General features: G+C 42.2%; 1 protein-coding gene across 3 annotated transcripts in view; it reads right to left on the bottom strand.

Annotated features, from left to right (window-relative positions):
• The window catches only part of REXO5 (RNA exonuclease 5), a 437,194-nt gene that overhangs the window by 83,098 nt on the left and 329,909 nt on the right, over positions 1 to 24,187 (bottom strand). For all 3 annotated transcript variants that reach the window (XM_086940804.1, XM_086940806.1, XM_086940805.1), the window contains exons 16-17: positions 21,810 to 21,902; positions 15,446 to 15,665 (exon numbers count right to left, since the gene is read on the bottom strand). In XM_086940804.1, coding sequence (XP_086796930.1) covers positions 15,446 to 15,665; positions 21,810 to 21,902 — 313 coding nt within the window. The remainder of the gene's footprint in view (positions 1 to 15,445; positions 15,666 to 21,809; positions 21,903 to 24,187) is intronic.

The following is a 24,187-nucleotide window of genomic DNA, read 5'->3' as shown; positions in this document are numbered from 1 at the left end:
GACATAGAATCGAAATTTGCCTAGCATAGTAACTAAGTTTCAATTCTATTAAGGACACGGAGGCGAGGATTATCCATCCCATGCATGGTTAGTGCGAACCCACTAGTATGGACGTAAGTAAACTGTTTTCTCAAAGGTTGTTCGATGGTGGAAGTACACTGAAGTTGATAGTGAATGTCGAGGCGTCTTGAGCTTGGACAGAGCAACTCCTTGTGCTTTCCTTATGTTGCAGGATATGATGGTACAAAACAGGACCAATAGGACTCAGGCGTGACGAGCGCGAAGGAGGAGGAGGGCTTCACGGAGTGGAGGACCTTTCGGGGGAGTGCATGGACAATGTGGAGGGACTGTGTTGTGGTGTTCCCCCGTGGAGTGGTGGGAGTTGGTGTTTGTGGACAGTACTGTATTTCTTTGGTGGTGATCGGGTGATGTTTTTCTTGATTTGTGGGGAGGGGGACATCTTTGTTGCTTTTCTGGCTACTGTGGTTTGGGCTTGGAGAGTGGAGCGAAGGAAGAAGGGCATAATCCTCGCCTCCGTGTCCTTAATAGAATTTAAACTTACCGTTACTATGCTAGGCAAATTTCGATTCATCACATCTAACTAGACAGCCTGCATATAAGAGCTACTTTGAAAAAAATCTATAAAAGAATTCTTACAGATTTTATTTTGTCTATTCTTTAGTTGATCTGATAATAGACCTTGTAAGAAAGTTAGATCTAACATTTTGGGGAAGGGCAGAGTAGTACAGGGAGACTTGTCTTCACCAAGTGTTTGTGTAGGGACCCTCACTCAGCTCCCAACAGACCCTTAAACAGCTAACGATAAATCCAAACGAATGCTTTTATAGCCCATAACCAACCCTCACAAAACCCACAAAAGACCCTGCATAGCCCTTTCTGCCCTTGGAATAACACCCAAAAGATCACACGGCCATTTATAATCTCACAATATTTGACATAAACTCCCAAATACTGCAACTCACACACAATAACTAACACACTTACTTTGACTGAGCCCCAAGGACACGGTTGCTCAGACCTTGACTCACAAGAGACGATAACATACTGTCAAATAGTCCCTCACTTTACTTCCAGCGGACATAATATGGAAACCGATAATCGCTTGCCTTCCAACATGTCCCAGCAGCAGACACTGGTGTTTCACTTGTAGGCGATGCACAGTGTTAGTGCTAAAAAATGACCGTTCTCATCCTTAGTGGAGGAAGTCCTACCAATCATATATCATAGATACTCTGGCTGCAGTGTCCTGTTCAGTGTGTCGCCTCAGACTGGAGCATCGTTGTATATTCTTATATTGGCTTTGCCTTATGCCATTGCTGGGTTCCTGGGTGACATGGAAAGGTTCCAGGCTGGAACACTGATAGGCAACTGAGTGAGGAGGTTGGGACCTGGACATGTCTTCCGGGCTCAGTGCTTGTACTACATATTTGTATGACTGCTTATCAATAAATCTGATGCTTTGCAACTTATTGAGAATCAGCGTCCTCGTCACTTCAAGCAGGCCACTTAGGTCTTTGGTCATTTTCATTGCTTCTGTTCAGCTTCACTGACTCCTACTTATCCTAGTCTCAAAGGGTTCAGCTGTGGGAGACAGGTTCACAGGGAGGGCTCTCTACTGTCACCCAATTAAAAAGAGCAGTAGACTCTCATTACGAGTGGCCCGGTTTCTTCTGTGACAAGCATTGCATGCGAAAAAATCAGACACCGAGGAGGTCAGAATTTATTGTGTGTGGTAATTATTGCCTATGATGAGTTTTACCTGCAAAATGGGGCATGTAAGTATTGGCGGTTACAGCATCAAAATCGGCATGTCCTGGTACTTTCCAGTCATTTTTCCTCTGGTAAATATTGCCAGGTTTGACTCGTCAAAATAAATCCATCACTGAAGGTTTTATCATGACTGGTATTTACTTGGTGTGATAAAACCTGCACAACTCATAATTCCAATATGAGTAGTTACAGCACACATCATAGTTATTGGGGCTGATCGTAATGAGGGCCTGCGTTTCAACACGTCTGCAATGAGGAATGCGGGAACTGGCCCAGTCTTACTCTCCAGACTTCACCTTAAGTTTAATGCCATCATCAATAACCTGCTTCATTACCCTTTTCCGCCTAGTTCACTAACAGAGGTATCAGACAGGCGCCCTTTGAGGTTCCGTTGCTGAACTTCTCTGTGAACACCTAACAACTCACGTTCAACAAAACCACAAAAAGTGTTTGTTAGGATGAAGGTATCCAATCAATTGTGCAGCTGCCTCTGTCCCCGCTTTCTTCTGTGCTCTGGAGGTTCTTACCGCTCCCCACAGATTGACGTAAAGTACCCGAAGTGCCATCCATCCCCGATTACAAATTTACTAAACTTAGAAATGTGTCTGCTTCCCTCGAGATTATATGGCCATAGAACCATGGCTTACTTTCGTGGCAGCTGGAGAGACGTGGATCTCACACTCCCCAACCGTTCCATACAAATATAAATATGCTGCTCGTTAGAAAGTGAGCAGACATGGGAATGTATCTTTCTTTCTGCACTTCCAGATCTATAACAAAGGATTCCTAACTCTCTAGAGATTGATTGGCATATGTATTACTGTATCCCATCCCACTTTCCAGCCGTTCACTGGGCAAGGAACCATACTTGAAGTCCCATACCTAGAAGTTACCTGGGCCCAGCCACCTGTGCAGGTATCAGGCCAATCATGCACCTCACACACCGGTGAAAAGCCAGATCCTTGTATATTCTATCCTTGCCTTCTAACTTTTCTAACTTTTTTTGGCATTTCCACAAAACGCAAACCATGTTCCAGATGATTCTTCTCTCGGATGCTGCTTATATGGACGCAGTGCATGATGTGGGGACCTTAATTGAACACACAAGGCAGGCGCGGTGCGACTTGCAATAATGAAAGTGGACTAGACTGTAATTGACGCAACAGCAAATCCTTAGGTACGTTAATCTGGCAATTCCCAGTTCCTTTGCTATTGGTACGGGAGAAAAACCGTACCCCAAACTTTGAGCACCCTGAAATGTTGACACCTAAAATTTCCTCTTCCGGTTCTCCTACGGGTTGAATCGCCCATTAAGGCACCCCCAAACCTAAATTGGCAGACAGTTCACATGGGTAATTGGCCCATTGAATAGGTGAGTTTTAGACCAGTAATAAGTGAGGGATTTATTAAAAAAATTAAGCAGTACACAAATGATGCCATAAAGGTTCTTTGATGCGGAGGTATACAGAGTATGTCAATACAGAATTATTTCTAAGTCCCAAATGAGGAGCACATTCAGATATAAGTCGGATGGCATCTGTAGTAGAATATGAAAGTCTTCTGACTGACTCGCAAAATTCAAGTGTTTAAAAAAAAAACATTATATAACAATTAAGTGAAATTGCTAAATCATCATAGTTTGATTAAAAAAATTGTCTTCTTGGGAAATCAGAAAGCATAGAAAAATACATGTCATGACCGTAACATTTAAAAATAAAATAACAGAATCAGGCACCGTCTATGCTGATGCCATCCGGAGATGTTCTAGCAAATGTGAAACATTTGAACAATGGAACTGTCAGAGAATACAACTAGTAAGAACCGAGGGCAGCAGAAAATGGCTTGATAATGTTTCAAATCATAGGGAACAGGAGAAAGTTCATTGAAAGCCTGACTGTGGTCTGTGGGGAGAGGATGCATGCAGGAGGGGAGGCGGGTGTGGGTGGTGGAGATGGCATTCATCTGGTCTGAGATGGCATCTGGCAGAAAAATGTGGCATAACTATAACACATTGATATCACACTTTTGTGCATCATGTGAAATCATGTTAATTAAGCCTCTTCATGCAGAATCAAATGTGAAAAGTCACAATAATTATCATTAATAATGCTCAAAATATAAACCCCCCCCAAAAATCTAACTTTGATGTGGAGTTAAATGGAGAACTGCCTTATTCTAAGAAGGTAAGAAAACCTCCATCTGGAGTCAGGTCTGCCTAGATGAAAGGCAAGTGTCTAGGTCGGACCGAATTTAGTAACTGGCAAGTGTGGCGCTGAGGCGACATGCGAGCGATTGCACTCTGCACAGGAAGTGGCGGAGGCAGGTGTCTGAACAGTAATGTATACAGACCGCTTAGCTTACATTCCACAACAAAGCACTCAGATAAAGGTGAGCAGGAAAGAGCCCACCGCCGATCCTCCAAGATCACTACGCCATTGCCAGCTTGCTTTTAGGGTACCACCACATTCACGTCTCTCACCAGTTGGCAGATAAATAGCAGTTCTTGCTGGCCTGCTTTTGGCCTCCTAAGGGCACAAACAAGGTATCTTTCTTGTCACATCCTCATAGGTGAGATTTGATCAAACTTATGAGATGCTTGCAGGAATATAGATGGAAAAGAAAGGGATTTTTCTTTTCGTGAAGCCCTCACCCACCGGGTTTCCCCTGAGTGGCATGCTTCATCATTGGGTCCATCCCTGGTCTTTACGGATACGGGTGTGCTGCTGCCTGCAGAGACGTGGGAGCAATGATGTGTGGGGGGATTGGGTGTCCCTATACACCTAGCCACTTGTGATGACTTGTGGGGGAGTTGTGTTTTTTGCAGAGGTGGAGAGGGCGGTTGGAAGTGCCAGAATGGTGGGTCCGGGGACAATTTTATTTCCTAGCCCCAAAATGGTATGCTAAAATCTGGGGATGTGTGGGAAAAACCCTAGGCATTAATACCTATTGTTTCCCTTTTGTTGGTCGACTAGTTTCATGCCTTTCCCCAAGGCACATCATCAGGACCTAGAAAGGAGAATTGATGTTACTACTCCTGGTGTCACACTATACACAATACACAATAATAATAAAATATACAAAAATATACATACAGCACCAATTTGGCCTGCGTTTAAATATCAAAAGGACTTAAAACGCGCCCATCATTGGGCCCCATGAGTCCATCGAGGCCCCTGAATAGCATGCGTCAACAAGCGTTCTATAAATACAAACGTTTCTCCTCCTCTATCCTTCTGCTATCATTCCAAATCCAAATAACTGACTAACCTATCCACCACTTAAAATGTACTTGCATGTTTCACTATACTAATTCAACACTAAACCTCTATGGGTCCCGGAGTAGCATGCTACTCGCGGAAAAAGCGCTTCGACGCCTCGTCAGGGGTAGTAAGCGCTATATAAATGCAATTACAATACAATACAATATACATCCTCTGCACCTCAGATGGATGAGTTTCATACTTTAATTTGTTTTAGTTACTTAATTTGGCACGCACTACTGATGAATAGTTGACACACATATATCCCACATTGGTGAGCTGGATTTAGAAGCCGGTGGCAAATGGACTAGGTCCATATACTTGATTTATACCCATCTTTTCCTAGGAGGTTTGGAAGTGTCTAGTCTTCACACTTGACTTTAACAGCTCTCTTGGGGTCAGGGTCACGGCCACACACACGGACAAACACATGCACACAGACCTCTCCTCCCCAATATAGCTTACAATTATTCTCCCACCATGCAGGGTATCAAATGGAGCTGTCAAGCAGACTTGCAGTGTTGAAATGGTTACCTTAGCAAAAAGGTACTTGCGCAAGGAGCTGGTCTTGGACCAGGAGTCTCCAGGCAGATTCGATCTACCTGGCTTGGGGGACTCTGGTGCAAAGGTGCTCTTGACTACCCATGGTGCGGAACCGGATTCGCGGCAAGAGGCGCTAGCAGGCATACCAGGAGGGGGTAAAAACACATGCAAGATTTTAACGATGGAGCCACAGGGGTGGCTGGTGATTTATGCAGGTTATTCTCTTCTCTTGAACTGTCAAGCAAAGAAGATTATAGTCGGATTGACCACCAACAAGCCTTGGTACCTGCAAGCACTCCGATTGACGAAATCTTTGTTCAAAGGGCCATGGGAACGTTGTAGAAAGTTGCGCCTCGCGGAGGGTTGGGACTACAGTTCCCAGAAGCCACCTGCCCAAGGACTTTGAGCAGCCACACTGAATGGCTCAGGGAACAGGACTTCAAGGTCGTGGACTTAGCAATTTGTGCTGGTCAACTGCAGGGGACTATTACCTCTAGTTCTAGAGTGTTCTTGTGAAGTCTTTAGATTTTAGAGAGGTTCACCTTCCTTTTGGAACCGGTCTCTGTTCATGGGCGAGTCGTAGTTCAGCGGGTGCTGAGAGGCTGTCACAGGTGCAGTACTTTGGGCTTTTCCTATTGTGCAGTCCCGCTCTTGTGCAGAGATAGGTCTCTTCTTCTTTCATGTTGAATCAAAGGTTCTGGGGTGCCCCTTAAATTCTGGGTGTTGGTGGGTGTGCTGACTAGCAGCCAATGAACATCTAGTCCTCCGGCTTATCCACGCCAGTAGTGACCAAATCCTGTGGGTGTATGTCACTAAACCTAGTCAGAACCTGATTTCTAGCCTAAATTCCAGATGGCTGAAGCCACCCTCGAATGTACACCTCAGATGCAACACCCATGATCTGTGGCCAGCCTTGTGGAGGCAGACGCTTCCTGCATAGCTAATTTCCCCCCTGCCCACAAAAAACAGTGCCTGGGGCAAGAGGAGGCTTGGTTCTCAAGGGAGGGACAAGTTCCTTTGGCCATTGGCGCCAGTTAAGCCTTTGAGGCTCACTGCTGCACCGATCGGATCACTGGCCATTCTGCGTGGGCAGAGGTGCCACCTCCTGCTCACACAGGTTTTTGTCTCTGGCCTCTGGGAGCGGCCAACACTGCCCAGCATGAGGCCAGACTTCTGTCTTGGCGGCAAACCCTAGAAAAAGCCCACCAATGCACGAGAAGACTGGGTTAACTTGGTGGACACTATTAAAAGTGTCACCTAGGTACATGCTGGTTACACCTTCACACCATCATTGTGTTGGGGGTTAAAAAGCACAGAGTTTGACAACAAACACAAACAAAATAAGCCAGGCCATCATGGAGCTGGACATTTATGTAATGCCCACATGCCAGCCCATGTTATCCTATGAAGCGATGGTCACTTGCAGGAGAATTACGTTTAGAAGGCTACTACAGGGCAATATCAGCTTGCACATATAGTCCCTCACATACAATGTAATGCACCCTGCCTCTTGGCCTATAGGAGGTCTGCCTTAGGGGTGACTGACTGACTGATTAGATGCAGTGAGGTGACCCTGTCACACATGGTGTGTGCAGGGTTGAACAAGAGCAGGCAAGCTGCTTGTGCACGGAAGACTTGCAGACTTCGGTTTTACTTGGATCACTCAAGGTGGCACAATATTTGATGCAGCGCTTGTACCCCTTATACATCCATGCCCTGGCCTTAGTATATGTTACCAGTGGTGCCCAACCAACTAGCACAACACATTATTCCAAGTAAGTTCATGTTTGTAGAGCACTATTATGTGATTTGGAAGCTGTGTTCAATATCTTTTACTTATTTTCAAAGGCTGCCATTTTGAGCTACACAAATTTAATTTGCTTCATGCTACTTTCCTTGGGTAGGGCTTTCTTTTGCAAATGGAACCCTGCGTTTTCCACAATCTCCTCTCCAAATTGAAAAAAGTGGCTGGAGCAAAGGAAGTGGCAAAACCCTAAGTGGTTTAGCCAACCGAACTAACAGTGTCCTACTGGGGAAAAGCACACGTGAAATGAAAATAGCCTCAGACAGGGTAGAGCACGGAAAGAAGGGGTAAACTTATAATGGGAGAACTGAATCCTGCATCTTTTAGCAGCATACATCATTGCCTGCTCATCTTTGATGTACAACCCTGGTTTTGCTAATTAACGGAGTGTTTTAGTCATCACTGATGTGTCATCCATTCGTCATCACAGCTTCCATCGAATTGTCCATTACCCCAATGACGGGTACTGTGTAAAAATGCTAGCTGAACATACTATATAATCGTAAAAGTCTTGCTTACCTCTCTTTCGAAGTTGTTGAATAGAATCATAATATAAACATTTTACGGGAGAGGGAATTCATTAGGTCCATTCTGCATCTTCAATTGTGTATAGGAGCTTTTAATCTGTATTAAAACTAACAAAAGGACTGGCTTTTAGCCACATACCTTTATAATGTCCCTTGTAGGAACAATCAGTATTCTTCAGTTATCCTCAAAAACACTTAGCCAGAACTGGACAAAATACTCTAGAAAATGGCTTAACCTTTTTTTCTTCTGACTACACTATAGTCCTACAGCTCGCTATAATAGTCAACTGCACGCTTCAGAGTTCAGCAAGAGTCAATAAGAAAAGACAGGGAGTTTAGTAGCAATTGAAGAATACAATGAAGGGCTGTAAGGCTATTAGACCTGCCTGCCCCTTAAAAGAAAAATGCCACATCTACTGCCAGCTCTGCTCTTCCTCCTTCTGGTGCCCTCTATCACTGTGTAACAGTTGCATAGCCATGGAAGCTGGGGCCATGATGACAGGTGCAACAGAGGAGGGAGAGTCAATCCCTTTCAGCTCTTAAAAATTATTCACCTTCACCTGTACAGGATCTGGAGAACCCTGGACCAACAAAGCTGGCAGGGCAGATGGAGAGGGCTGATGAGGCTTCACGATCCTTCAGCTCTTGCGGTCAATGAATAAGTGACAACACGAGCCAGGTGAAGTGGAAAACTCCTCTCGTTTTCCACCTCCAGAACCGCTGGCACTCACTTCCAGCGATACTGAGGACAAAGAAAGGCAGAGATTGTAGTTAAGGTAAGACAACTGGAATACTCATAACAGTGTGCCTATTCATGTTATTAAAGCACACTGAAATGTCATTATTTCCAATGAAATGCACAATTTCTGAAGGCTCGAATTATCTGTATTCACTGCAAACCTGTTCTAATACTCCCAAAGCCATATCATATTCGCCACTTACTTCTATACAATCAGATATGAAACATCATAATAAGGATTTGTTGGTCCTAAAAATCATTTCCCGAATCATGAACTGTTAAATCTCCTTAAATTAATGATTTTGTACTCTGCAGCACTGAACTTAAGCTGCTCAAATGAGGATTTCTGGAATAAGCATGGCAGAGGACAGTATCCATGAAATGCTTCACTGCACTCATCATTTTATCCCTTGCACATTCCACTTTTTGCAAACATTGCCTTGGCCATCACTTGATGAATGCTCTCTGGTCAAGAACTTAAGGCACTATGCTGAAATCAACTGCAAGGCAACTTCCATAGCAGCAGATCCGATATCTTTGGCTGGCAAGAACACCAAAGAAGCTATTGGACAGGCACTTATCGATCAGGTTGTCAGAATGGCAACCAAGTGTGTTGCCACTCAGTCACCAACGTGTACTGACAGACCCTGTGTAAGAAATGCATGCACAGGATGTTAAAGACAAAAATTTCATTTGTTCAAAGAACTTTTGAGGCACCAGGCCACATGGCTCTTTTTCATCATGCAAGGATGATAGTTGTAGTATATAAGAATATGCAACATCATGCCGGTTTGACTTTTTCTGATTTGCCCTATTGATTATCTATTGTCTGAGTCACAACCAGCAAGTTCCTTCAGGGTTCCCCATGTTGCTTAACCAGGAGAACACATTTTGTAAGTCAAGGTGGTGCACCTCAACTGCAAACCAACCCGCAGCCGTAGACTGCTTTGGGAAGACTGACAGTTGGTAGAGGTTGATTTTATAGTAAACGAGCACAGTCACCATTTTTGGCACCAGTGGAAGACAATCGACATTCCCTCTTCGGGGAAAACCCTTGCAGTCATCTATAACAGTGGCCCTTCATTTGCCCCTGCATGCATATGGTGAGCCATTACTGGCTGCATGTGGTGATGCTTGTTGTGTTCATGCTTTATATAAATTGAGCGTTCATGAGGTGTGCGGATGATGCCTTCCACAAAAACATGTTAAGTCTAGCACAAGGTGGAGATGCACCACCTAAGTAGCTTCCCCATGAAAAACCATGGAGTCCATCTGGCAATGCAGGAACAATCCACATTTATATCCTGACAGGCTAGACCTGTGTTAGACAACAAAGGACCCACCAGGAGACGTTTGGCTACCTCCGTAGCTCTGCCTCTAGGGTTGCCAAACTAAAAAGAGCTCCTGGTTGGGATATCTGCCCATTTGTCCAGCTTTAGGTGCCCTAGGTGATATCTCCCTTTGTAATTTGGATGCTACCCACTCTACTCCAAAGTCAAAAAGCCTAAGAACAGCTTCCCTCCAGCAACTGCTGAGAGTTATGGATTTTTAACTTACCACACATGACTATCTCTAGCTCCATCTCAGTGCATACATAATACTATTAAAAGCTGGCCGAGACATATCCTGGAATTCATCTAGATTAAGGGAGAAGCTCTGCAGCACCATAACAGGGTAGATTTCGGACTAGGATACCCCAAGTTGATCCTTCCAAAGGATGAGACCAAGCCCTTGATCTGGAAATGACCTGCTGGGAATATCAGGGATGCTCTGCTTCCTAGAGAGTTAAGCATCTCCTTGATCTTGAAAAGAAGTGCAAGGCCAAGCTGCCTGAAGCCAGTGTGGAGTACAGCTGGATTGGAAGAGCCTACCCTGAAGTCACAAGGTCTTTGTGGTTCAGTTATAATGATCTAAGAAGCAAGACAGTTTATGAACGTCTGCCTCATCTTAGATCGAGGATGCACTATGTGGTAAACATCGTTTACCACTAATCTGGAACAAAGCATGCCATTACAAAGCTGTCATTTCAATGACTGTGTAGTTGGAAACGCATGCCATTACAACGCAAGTCGGAACAACGACTTGCGTTGTAGGGGATTTAAAATCCAACACCAGAAAACAAGTTACTTACCTGTAACTAAAGTTATCCAGTATTGGTATCTTTCATAGATTCACATGCCTGAATCATTCCCCGTCGTCGAGGCGGGAGTCCCACGGTAAAATACAAAAGCAGTGCCCTAAGTAAATAAGAGTTATAGGCTAAAAGAAAGCCCAAGGGCCTAGATCTTAGTAGCCTATCTACATCATTATATGAAAAGAACCAAAAATGAGTTCCAACCAATCAGCACCCTCTAGAACCTTCCCAGCAGAGGCAGTTTATCCCAATACTGGATAAATTATACTATTTCAACAACCAGCGCCCCCCCTAGAGAAAGTCGTTGTTCCGACTTGCGTTGTAATTGCATGCGTTATTAGAACGCGGTCGTTGTAATGACTGTGTTGTAATGGCATGTGTTAAAAAAGTATGCGAGGTAACGTGGCATATTCCACTATCTGGATTTAATGATTGTACCTGCCTACAGACTTTGCAATAGCACATATCAACACGATTATTGTCGAGAGAACCACAAGACTTTTAATCTCTCAGCTAAAGTCAGTAGACAACACCCCTTTGCCTGAAGCAGGTCACCTTGATTCTAGGCTATTTGAACCATCTGTATACAATGACTAGTCAAGGAGACAGTTCTGTTTAAAGTTGTTATGGGATTCTAACCCAGAACACTTTCAAATCTCTAAATACGTATAAATCACATACATCACTAGCTATCCAGGTCTTCTCTAATGTTTGCCTTGGATCATCAGAACCCATTGGTCAAAAGGGTTTTCAGCTTCTGCTTGGAAAGTGTTACCCCTCCTTTATCGCTAAAAGGAATTGATTCCGGAGATTAACGCCTACCATCTTAAACAATTTCTCCCCACCAATTACTTCTTTGGTATTGAAGTGGCGGCAGCAGCTTTAGGTCATTAGACCTAAGTTCTCTATTGTAGGCATTTATTTATTTATATTTTTATTTATATTATATAGGAAAACTAAGCTTCCAATGGTCTGAGCACTCATGCTCCAGACTCAAGTTCCAGTGCTCTATACATCTTAAACGTGTTCTGGATTTAATTCACAAATCAATAGGTAGTCAATAGTCTAAATGAAAGCAAATAATGGTCCTCACAATGGCAGATTTATATCTCTCCTCTAGAAAAGTACATAGTTTATGTAAAGTACACAAACAAAGGCCACAGGTATTTTTTCATTTTTCATTACCAACAAAATAAGTGTTACAGCAGTACCATGGGAAGGCCTAAAAATAATAGAATCAGGTGGAACTACAATATTTCAGGGACATGCATACATTTTCCTCCAGCACATTCACAAAGAGTGTGAGGTGCGTAGAGAAATTCATAATCAAGCTTGTAAAATGGAGGGAGGCTGTGACGTGACAGTCTTCACCTCTATCTCCACTAGTTTATCTGTCATTTCCAGCCACTCCTGCAAATCCTCATGTAGTTTGTCATCTATAGTCATCATTTTCATCAGCATCTCTTCAGCTAATAGCCACTCAGAGGTATCTTTATCCTGTAACTGTAAGGGAGGTCCCTGTGGTCTAATCCAGGGGATCCTCATTATCATCCTCATCATCTGAAAGCCACAGTTCTTAATAAAATAACTGTTATGTTCCTCCAACTTGCGCTGGGTATTGAATAAAATGCCTCAAATGTTAGCCTTTGGAAATAGTGATACACATCTCTTAAAACAATGATGTGTTATTTTACACTTGGTTAGTAATTGCAGTGAGCCCTCTATGAGATGCTCAGTTGTTTCTCCGTTCACAGCAAGCCTGTGATAAGCCGTCCACCTCTAACCTTGGTTGATAACATCATTCTAGTTATTAGTATGCTGTACAATGTTATTATTCTCAATATGATCAACATTGAACGAAAACTCATACTTTATGATAAAGAAAGATCACAAAGGGGGTTTCACATAAACATTAAACAGTAGAAGAGTGAGCTGGGAACTTCAAGGCAATCCCATACCCCGTGCTCAGAGGAGGGTGCAGGAATACACCACACTTATCTTGCTGTACCCAGTTATCAGAGAAATAGACAAACCAGAGTTGGTGAAACTCATCAATTCCATCACTGAGATGTAGGGTATCAACAGCAGTAGAGAGGTATGGACGCACAAGAAATGCACCTTTTCTCTCAACAGTTACTTCAGGCAACTGCTTCCTTACACTGAGCAAGGCCATCTCCATACCTCTTCTGCACTTGAAACTGGACGGCATATATCCCTTAATAGCTTGAAGAAATCGGATGATTTGATTTGCCACCATTAATCATTGCTCCAGCCTTTTACTAAGAACTGAGTGGAAGGTTTACACCCCAGATAGAGCAAATCCTCCTCTCTAGAATTTTTACTTATAATAGTGCATAGCTCCTGCTTGAGTATCCGCTGCCCTAACTTCCACTGACTTTGGTTCCAATGATAGTTTGACACAGATCTTAGCTAGCATGCGTCTATCTTGGGATGCCCAATCAGTTCACTTTCCTCTATTTCTCTTTTACAAAGATGTGATATTTTAAGGATCCTCCTCTACTCAATCTTGGTCAAAAGGTCAGTGTAGCTTGCAACCCCTGGTAAGTCCAGGCTGCAAGTTGGCATTCTGCCCTCACAGCCTGGACCATAGTTGATGGTGGACGTGCAAGGAGCTGTTTTACACATTTATACTCCTCAAGGTTCCAATCCAATTTACCGCCTAAGGATAATACCTCCACCGTGTACTGAAATTGTCAGCGGACCATTGCTTTAAAGGTGGACAAAATGGGGCGTTAAGACGGATCTCCATATTTCTGCTTGAACCGTTTAAGGCCCCAAGCTGAGGCTAGTGCTGTTGCTTTAAATGATTCTATGAGGTCCTTTCAATTTAATTTGGTTTCCAAACACATACCCAAATATTTATATTTCTCCACCTTCTCAACTTTGACATCTCCAAGTCGCCAATTAAAAACTCTCTCTCCGTTACCCAGCGCCATTATTTTAGTCTTGTCCAAATTGACTGCAAGGCATTTATTTAACCGATAATCTTGGAAAGATTCCAATTTCTTCTGTAGACCCAATTCTGTCATGTCCACTATCACCAGATCATCAGCGTGTAGCAGACATGGGATATGGGAACCCCATTTCGGGAATTAAACCACCAGCATTAAGTAAAGTATTTGGTAAGTCAGACAGGAATGATGAGAACAATAAGTTGGCTAGGATGCAGCCCTGGCGTAGACCATTCTTTATCTGTACTTTCTTTGATAGGGTCCCTTGGGTATCTAAGATTACCCAGGCTCAATTCTGCTAATGCAATCACTAAATTAGTGAGAGTAACACCTTGTTGATATCGAGCTGCCCCAGCATATCTCACAGTAGCTTACGATCGACCTAATTAAAGGTGGCCCAGAAATCAACAAAGCAGGAGAACGACCTGCCTCACTTGCCTTTTTTGCCATTGCTCAAAGACTAAGGCAATGATCTATTGTTGAGTGGTACTCTTTAAAGCCACCTTGCTCGGAATTCGGATTTTTTGCTCTACGCAGGCCTTCATTACGCCTAACAGTATTGTTGAAAATACATTCTCCCCCACATCCCAAAAATTAATTAGGCAATAATTCTTGGGCTGTGTGGCATCCTCCTTTTTTTTATAGATTGGTCTGACTATAGACCCTTTCCAGCTTTTGGGAAAGTTCCAAGAGGTCAAGACTATTTGGAAAATTACATTTAGGAAGCTTGCCCACCAATCCACTCATTATTTTATAAAATTACCTGTACATAATCTGGTCCTGCTCTTTTAGTTAGTTTTAGGGATTGGATAGTTTCCTTTATCTTCTGGAAGGAGAAGTGTAGCTCTATTTCTACCCCAACCTTAATCTTATTTTCCCAGTTCTCATCTACACTTTTACTATCATACAGTCTGCTCAAGTGGTTGTGGGATGGAAATCCCAGTTAACATTTGGGTGGTCTCTTTCAGAGATTGTTTTATCTGATACTTGGGCTCAAAATGACTGATCTACCTGTGCTTACACCCAGGGTTACCTAGAAACAAGGCCAAGGGCAGACGAATCGTAGCTCACTTAATGCATTTGTAATATTGTGTTTGCCACATTTAAAAATGTGGACACATTGCCCAAACCAAGAACTGAGAGTCTAAGATTACCAGAGATTGACAAGTACATGTAATCGCCGGCTCAAGGATATGACTGTGCAAATGTCCCAATGTTCTCTTTAATACAGCACTCTACTGTGCTATTTGGTCATGTCTATGCCAGAGAATGTACTAGGACCTCCAGGCTTCTTTGTTCTTTGCTTAACAGTAACCAATTTGCCTTATCTACAAGTACTGTAAATAAGAACTTTTTTTGTAAAATAAGTGATGGATGTTGGGCTTATTGTGGATAACAGCAAAACCGTAACTAAGATACAAAATTCCTACTATTTGCTGCTGTAAGCCTTGAACGCTCCACCTGGCTGTCCTTGTGAAGTGTACAAACGGAATAAAAAGTGATTAATCAATTGATATTCAACTTGAGTGCAATAGTACTATACTGCTACACCATTTATAAACAAGAGTACCAATCACTAATACAGACCAAACAAAGACCCAGAGAAACGAACTGAAAATATAGACTCAACTTTTTACATTGTTAATGCATTGTTACATTTACACATGTTACTCACTTAGAAAACAGTATTTTCGGTTTTTCCCACTGGCGGAATCCTTAGGCAAGAATATGTGCTCAAGGTCTTTGAAACGACGGAATCTCAGCTGCAGATCCTCTTTGGTTTCTGATTTCTTAATTCCAGACACGTAAACTATGTTTTCCGTTTCAATGTCTCTGTCCAGCTCCCTAATAATACTGTCATAGTCCAGGGTTGCTTCGCTGATTGGCCTTTGAACCTTTCGGATGACAAACAAATACACAGGTGAAGCAAATGCTTACTGAACATGCTCAGTTACCACCAATTTCACATTAGACTTCCATAATTACACATAAGCATCAATGTTGTTTGATTAACTTTTCACCTCAAAAGATGAAGGCTAACAGAAGATGTGCCTCAGTGGGGAAAGCTTAGGATACACTTTCTGTCAACTAATTTACTCAGAGCATAATCCTTAGAGATGCATTTGACATCAGTACATGTAATACAGGATTGTGGACAAAATGGGGCCATCACCTGAAAGCAAGGTAGAATAATTTTTTTCTCTGAAGAATGAATTGTGTGAAAAACAAAGGTCTCTAAAACCTTTATGAATGAAGATTTCTGAAATGTGAGAGGAATCAGCGATTGGAGGACATTATATGACACTTCTGTGATCACAAGAAAGTGAATTGGTAAGGTAGGAAAGTCTAGAAGTATGAGGTGCATGAGCTCAGTTTTATTTTGTGCTCAATTACGTAAATTTGAGTAGCAAAGCACACGTTTGCCACAAGTTATGGTTGCTATAAAGGATAACATGAAAAAGTAAGAGCAGCGATTCTTCAGGCTCTACTTGGTAACAAGTCTGATTTTTATCTTTTCCTAAAAGTTCAAAGAGGAATTCATTCTTTTTGGTGAAAAATTCCTACATTTGCAGGCAGAACATCACCATTATTAATGCAGTTATTGACTAGAAGAGAGTATTATCTGCAGAGTGCAGTGAACGCTGAGGGGCATTAAAAATGATGGGGATGGATTGTACATGGTCCTAAATAGCTTATTAATTGATAAAGGGCTCCAAATAATGAGCGTTAGCCAGGTAAAATGTTTCCCATTTGCTCAGCCTGATTATGTGTTGTCCGTGGGTTTGACCATGAAGGATTCTCAAATAAACTTCCATTTATCCTAACTGGCAATTCCCTCAGTTCACCCTCTGCTTCAATATGACAATCAGATATTGCATGACTTTGAGCCAATGGTTTCAGATTCTGAATGGCTTTGGGAGGCCGGGAGGTATTGGCTTAATTTCCATGTGGTCATTCTTCATATTTTATGTGGAAGGCCAGTGATGGGTAAAACATTTTAAAGCCCTCATAAACCAGCAACGGTATCCATATAACATTCTAAAATACTCCCCAGCTCAGTAAAAAGTCCCTCAATGTAATCCATGACCAAAAAGAAAACTTGTCAAATCAATGACTTTAGAGGCTAGTCACTCCTAGCGGCCATTTCTTGGTGTCCATGCAAACTAATCCAGGGCAAGTAGGTAGATTTCACTGTTGGAAGCCTGGTCAAAGTCCCTCCTCAAATCAACAATTTAGAGAGTCTTCAAAGGCATCCAGCTTGATTACTGCAGCAAAACCTACTGTTGACTGTTTGGGTCTGTGTTGGGACAGGAATGTTCCCTCTACATGGTAAAAGGTGTCTACTCCTGGCCTAAGTGACCCAACTGCAAGTGAATCTGGTAACTTTATTTTGTCCTCAACTCACACAAAATCATGCATGCACCCTGTGGGCCTAGACCCGAAATTGACACCGAGGCCCAGAGCCTGGCTCTGGGTTATTGGAAAGGCCAAAAAAAATGCATACTTTTGGTTCGGCACATGACTACCAAATATGCCTCTGTCCATGTACAATGAGTAGGTGTGGTGGGTTACTATGATATTTGCAATTGGTAGCTCAACAGCACTTTACACTTGTCCAGGAACACCCACTCTCTACATGCAAGCTTGCGCAAGGTTTCATTTCTGTCATGACAATGGCATGATGTCCCTCTGTGAATGTCAAGTGCGTGTGCATGTATGGTGGGAGGGATTTGGACTCCATACTGATTGCAAGTGAGTAGGTATGAAGTTACCAGTAGGATCCATTTTGAGTTGCCCCTTCTCGGACATGGTACAAAATGTAGGTTGTGAAACAACCCAAGATAGTGGAAGTGTATTGCATGTATTCAAGAGAAAGGGATTGCAACACAAGACACAGAAGTGTGGATAGATAAAGACAGGACTGCCTTATATTTTTAGCAAGGGGCTGCTGATTAGTTCTTCTTGAGCGCTGCAATTTGGTTAATGGTGAGTAAATTGGTGTTAGTCAGCACAGACAGTTGCTAGGGAATGATACATTTCTGGGGAGAGCCGAAGTCTTTTCTTTCGGTGATTGGCACACCCGGAAATACTGATGAGAATCATGTGCAGAGCTTCACATTTACTGTGCTCATCTTGTGGGTCCTCTGTCTTGCAGACAGCATCATCAACCTGCTGTGAGAAGCAGTCACCTTGCACGAAAGACCTGTCTGTGCTGCAGAGAAAAACTGAACCATAAAAAGAAACCAAGTGAGACTGGTTTCTAAACCTAGACAGTGGATCTATATCTACTGTCTGAAAAGAACATAAAATGGGTCCCAAACTTTGTCCCAGTTCGAGCTGTTTCACTGTCCAAGAACAGAAGCTATGTTCCAGGATTGGTATCGCCCTTAGCCAGTCTCCGGAGGGAGGGAGGCATCGCCTGTTTTTTGCAATCCTGTGGGTCTGCCACCAACCCTGGGAGCTGCCTGCCTCCGAGAGGGGAGAAAGTATTGCCTTGCAGTGGTTGGCTAATCTATGAAGTAGACCCCAGCTGTTGAGCCCTGATGTGCGGAACGGCCCAGTGCAAGCAGACGAAATGTGGGAGCGAGAAGACCGGTGAAGTTCCCAGAGTCCGCCTGTCTCCCTGCCTCACGGCTGTGTTAAAGTCCAATTTAGGAGAGGGTGTGTACGACTTGCCATTTGTAAAGGCTGGCCGATTTGGAGACTGCTCTGGAAAAAGATAGACATCCTGTGTTGATTCTACCTTTGTTGTATTTCAGCTATACCACAAGCACCCTGGACACTACTAGGAAGATCCTTACTCCACAACTATTAGAGCAGATTGCTGGAGGTGTCTTCATACAGCTACTGCCATCCAAGCAGGATGACTGCGAAAAGGAGTGGGATTGCCTGAAAGAGCCCCAGTGAGTGAGACAGCTCACCCCAAGACCCGTCCAATAGAACAGCCCTTCTTGGTAACCCCAAGTGCACAACACACCATGGAATTCCATATACCTGAGAGATACGGACTGTGAACGTTGGCTAAAAGTTTGGAGGGACAGTTTATCGAACCTAACTCAGCACTCAATCACAAAATAGATGCAGTAATGTGTTCTGTGACCTGTATGCCAGGCAAATGGACTGACATACAGGTCACAGAACACATTACTGCAACTGTTGTGTGATTGAGTGCGGAGTCTATATCCCCGCATGAACTCCTTGAGGTACTTTGGCCTGCTCGCCCTTGTTACCCTGACAATCAGGTGCAAAAAGAGTGCACTTAGCCTAGTTAGCAGAACCACATTAGGACAGACCCCAGGGCCCCAGTGGCAAACTACTTCAACCACCACTGTTGGTGCCCAGTAACCCCTGCCTGCTCTTTGGCCCAGTCAAATGGGGTCTAAGACACCGCTAGGATTAGAAAGGGCAGAGAACCAGAACCCAACTCAAAACCACCAGTGTAAGCCACAAATATAGCTTTTTACAATATGTACAGCCCAGGACTGTGCTCATTGCAACCCAGATCTGAAATAGAAAAAACACCACAATCACCTCAAGTTGTCCCAAGAGCCACATTCTTGCTGTTCTTCACACATCAAACACATCAGACCACATATTTCCTGTTGGTGCCTCATTCGTTCACTCGTGCTTGGCAAACCATTCAACATCCACCAGACAAACACAGATCGAAGAAAACACAATATAAATAATGCACACTTCACTGCTGAAACATGGCTTTAACCCACATCTATTTCATTACTCATTATGAAGTTTTAAATAGTATTGTCCGTGTTCTGGAAGTTACATCTCAGTGCTGCGAACGAGTAAGAAGTCTGGATGCAGAGTGCCAGGGGAGATTTAAACCTAACTGGTTGGAGGAAAGGTCCTGCTGGATATTCATCTATCAGTACACCCAAACACATGACCTCAGTTGTGAGCCATCCTGAACAGTTTGGTATTTAGGCTTTCTCTAAAGCGCATGCAATTCAACTCAGGCATGAAGCTTTAGTTCAGTACATTCCACAACCAGGGATGATGGGCCTACCTAGGTGTTTCAGTCCTTTGAAGGTTTTATGGCAAGGAGATGTGCGGATGCTGCACTTAGGGTTCCTGTTAAGAGCATTGTGAATTGCTACATGTGTTTAGTTAGGCAGGTCCTTTACCACGATAGGCGTTACGGACAGCACACAGGACATTTAATTTAATGGCAACTCCCAATAAATTCATTCCTAGTGGGTTAAATGAGATGTCTTTAGTTTATCTACCTTTACTTCGCCCACCTATCCATAACTTTGAAATGACTTAATTCGTCCTATACTTAAGTCATTCCCCTTTTCCTAAACTCAACTTTAATCTAATGTTAACGATGTCCATAATCCTATTTTAATTTTGTTTAGTTACATTGAATTCTTTTAACATTAAGCCTTACTTTAATCTTAAATGGAATTGATCCTAGCTAGAACTACATTAAACTAATGTAAGTTATGCATTACAATAAACGAATAGAAACTCTAACCCCATTTGCAATCTAATTAAATAAAAAATGTAATAACGATCGTATAAACTAAAAACGAACTAACTCTAACCCTCTCTTTAATTCAATGTAAATAATTTAAACAAATCAAGGTTGCTTATAATGTATTAAATTAATTCCTCCTAACCATGAACTAAGTTAATTGTAAACCCCATTCCAACTCTAATGATAACCCTAACCTTACAGTTTAAATGCATTTGGTGCTTAATTAGTAAAAGAAACAAGTGTGGGCCTCAAAACTAATTCTAGGAGCCCGCTTCTGGCATTGTTAAATCCCATGTCTGGCTGGCCTTGCGTCCACCTCAAGCATTTTAATTCCACCACCCTTCCTGCCTCTACCTTTGTCACCGTTTTAATTGTTTCTCTCTATCATTCTTTCTCCCTTTTCTTTATTGCGGTGGGTCAAAGTCTGATGGTAAAAAAATACCCAAAATGAGAGCTGGCGACCACCACCTGCAAAATTATAATTAAATCAACAACTAACATTATACAAACTGCTATGTTTTCATGAACCTAACCTTAAAAAAACTAGTTAAACATAAAATATTTACAAATAATCTTGAGATTATTAAACTTACTACTTAACTTTACTTGCATTAAAAGTAGATTTCCTGATGTATGCAGGAAATGGTACCTTTCGCAATGTAGATAAAGTAAAGATGCTGTTGAACTAATAAAAGTGAAGTAAATGTCAGATGAAGTAAAGGAGCCAAAGTAAAGATCAGCTACTTTAAAAGACAAAAGAAGCGGTACGCTTGCTATTCTAGACAAGCCAACACGCTCATAATTATCACGATCACTCCTTCCTCCCTATAAGTTTTGGTCTAAGCTTCACTGCTTGGCTCTTGTTCTGAGTCTGCAACACTAAAGTTGCCATCTCAAATTAGGTCTCTTAGCCGAAACGAAGAATTCAAGGACAAATCCACAAACTCATAGCAACACTCCTATTCGTTCATCCAAACAACACATATTTAGAAGTCTTCAACCTCCATGAACAGATAGCAACCAAAACTCACAAGGCCTTGCATTTCATATTTCATTAAGTCTGAAACTTAAAGATATCTTCCTGATCTCACGATTATAGCAAAACTCAAATATTAGTTTTCTCTGTTTGCTTGTGGTAACCATATTACTGGGTCTTGGGTTGTTTCTAGTCGTCAGTTTAAAAAAACTCCTGGTTTATGGTGAAATAAAAATAATATAAGGCACTGCTCATTTCAATGTTCCTGTACTGTGTGTGCTAACACGCAGCAGAGCATGGATCGCTTGCTGAAACAGGTTAGTGAAGATTCTTGTATGGGTGGCATTATGCTAAGTGGACTTATATCACTTTGAATCTGGAATAGAAGCATCCCACAGTCGCAATACATTAGGAGTGTGTAAATGGGCTGCATAGCCATTTTAAACTGTCCTAGTTATCCATGTCATACATGCAAGTACATCCTAAGCAAGGTATGGCGGCAACCTATCATTTAAAAGAAACTCTCTTTTCACCTAGTCACTAATTTCCACATCCCAGTTATACCTTGATAAGGCTTCCTTCAATGCAGGCTCCATCTAGGATTTCCACAGCCAGCTGGGCCGCTTCAAGTATTTCATACTGAATACAGACAAAAGGCTGTAGGTGGAAAATAACCATTAGAAAAGCAGAAAAAGTGTTTCCACAAGAAGCTTATCAGAACGATTTACAAAGAGGACAGTAAATTCAGGTTTGCTTAACCAGTTCTGCACATACCCGATAACGTTTTCGACCTACAGATCGATTAATGTGGTCAGTGCCATGCACTGGGTTAAAGCATTGCTCTCCAAGTCACAAACATTTCCTTTCAATTAGAGATCCTAAATCTGCAAATATGAAATAACATCATTCAACTGATTTCAGATACACACCGAAGAAAGCAAACTAATTTCATCTGAAAAAGTGGTCAATTAAATGCTATTACCTTACAGAATTAGGTTAAACATGGCAATCACATTTGAATGCAAAAATGGAAGCAATTCAATGTGTCTTAGTTAAATAATTCCATATTTGTATAGGTAAAGACCCAATGGGAGATTTGATGAGAAACATTTATAAAAATCCACATTTGTCCCCCATGAGGTGCTCTCCAAGGATCCACCCAGTCAGAGTAGCTCCTCAAAATGAACACTAAACCACGTTTGACTATACCATTACCATGCTTCTCTACCGCTTTGTGGCCCAACTCCTACTTAATACCAGATTCACCTTCGGGACCTACTAGATCTTTAGAAAAACCCGCTATGAAGGACCCTTAATTCTTTTTACATTAAATGAACTATACCAATCACTCCCTTTCATAATAACTGCTCTTTGATAAAAATATGTGTCTCCTTGACATTATCTTTCCGGTTATGCAATGTAAACACTAAATAAAACTTTCCAACTAATTGTACGGCCCTCAGTTGACAGAGGCTAAACTTCCTAACATCATAAGAGCTGTTCGACGCCTGCTAGCTTTGCACTTTGCAAATGTTCCTACACTGGTAGCAAAATGCTGAACACATTTGTCCATCTAAAAGAAGACAAGGATACTACAAATCATCAAAAACAGCAAGTGCTTGTTTGTGGCCATTTTATGTTAACGTCAGTGTTTGCATGTCAATCCCATTGGTGAATGTCATCCTTAAACATGGTGAGCTTTATACAGCAGACCCGACCACTGAAACAACAAATCTCCTCCATTAGGCTAAACGTATGGGAAGGATATCAGTATCACAGCTCCAGGAGTTTGCTGATACCTATACCATCCTTGACACTAGGGAGGCCAGCTTCCACCTACTATATAGCAAGGAGAGAGTCATGGTCTACAACTCTACATTCTTGATGCTCAGTGACAAAACGCAGATGACAAAATGGGAGTGCTTGTTCCTTTAGATAAATCATCAGCCTTTAACACGGTCCACTATAAAATCTTAATGGAAAAGTGGAGAAGGTGTGTCAAGTCTCATTTTACCAGTGGCTTTTTTGTTACCATTGAGCAGCACTAAAAGTGGGATTACGCTGTAAGATGTCATTTATAGATAGTGTCCGAGGTGGGGATTCAGACTTTTGAACATGAACGAGTTGAATAATTTCTCTCAGACAGCCAATAGGCCATTTCAACTCTATAAATGTTTTGTCCCTTTGTACCTGTGATGTAGCGTCGGTGCATTAAGATACTTTGACTCCTAACAGACATACATTTATTCATCATTCATTTTTATAATTATGCAGATCATACGCAAGTCTTGATCAAACATAAATATAGCCTCCATGCCATGCAGGAGTACATTTTCAAATGTCGGAGTCCAATGTTAAAATTATTGGCAGAATAGTACTGGATAGGCTGCTCCTCTGGCTCACAGAAAATAATATCTTTCTGAGGTCCAATTTGGCTTCAGAAAATGTCTTGAAACTATGGAACATGGTTTAAATTTACATCCAAGTTTACGTTTCTTAAATCTTGTCCCCTCCAAATAGCATTTATGGATCTTTCATGCGTATTCGATTGCAGTACTAGATCCAAGTTCTAGGACATTTTAAGCACCCTGGGCTTGGAGGAGGATTTAATGCCTGTATATAGACCTGCTTGCCTGAGTGAGGTATGGGGATGGAGGTGAGTGCTCCACTCTTTTGCAGTCAAAAGTGGGGTTCGCCAGGGATGTGTGATGGCACCTATCTTGTTACTACTTTACATAAGTAGGCTGGAAGTTGCTCTAACGAATCTTAGGGTCCATGTTCCACTGGTTAATGAAAAATCTGTCCTTGCGCTTTTATACGCAGATGACGCTGTGCTCCTAGCCAGGAGCACTAATAGTTTAAAGGTAATGATTACTTCTTTCGTTTTCTTTAATGAAGATATTAACGTTGGAAACCAATTTTTTTATAATGGTTTGTGGAAC

This window comes from Lissotriton vulgaris, chromosome 10, assembly GCF_964263255.1.
Source record: "Lissotriton vulgaris chromosome 10, aLisVul1.2, whole genome shotgun sequence".
Lineage (NCBI taxonomy): Eukaryota > Metazoa > Chordata > Amphibia > Caudata > Salamandridae > Lissotriton > Lissotriton vulgaris.
The sequence above is the reverse complement of the archived record's forward strand: the minus strand, read 5'-3'. Positions and strand labels throughout refer to the sequence as shown.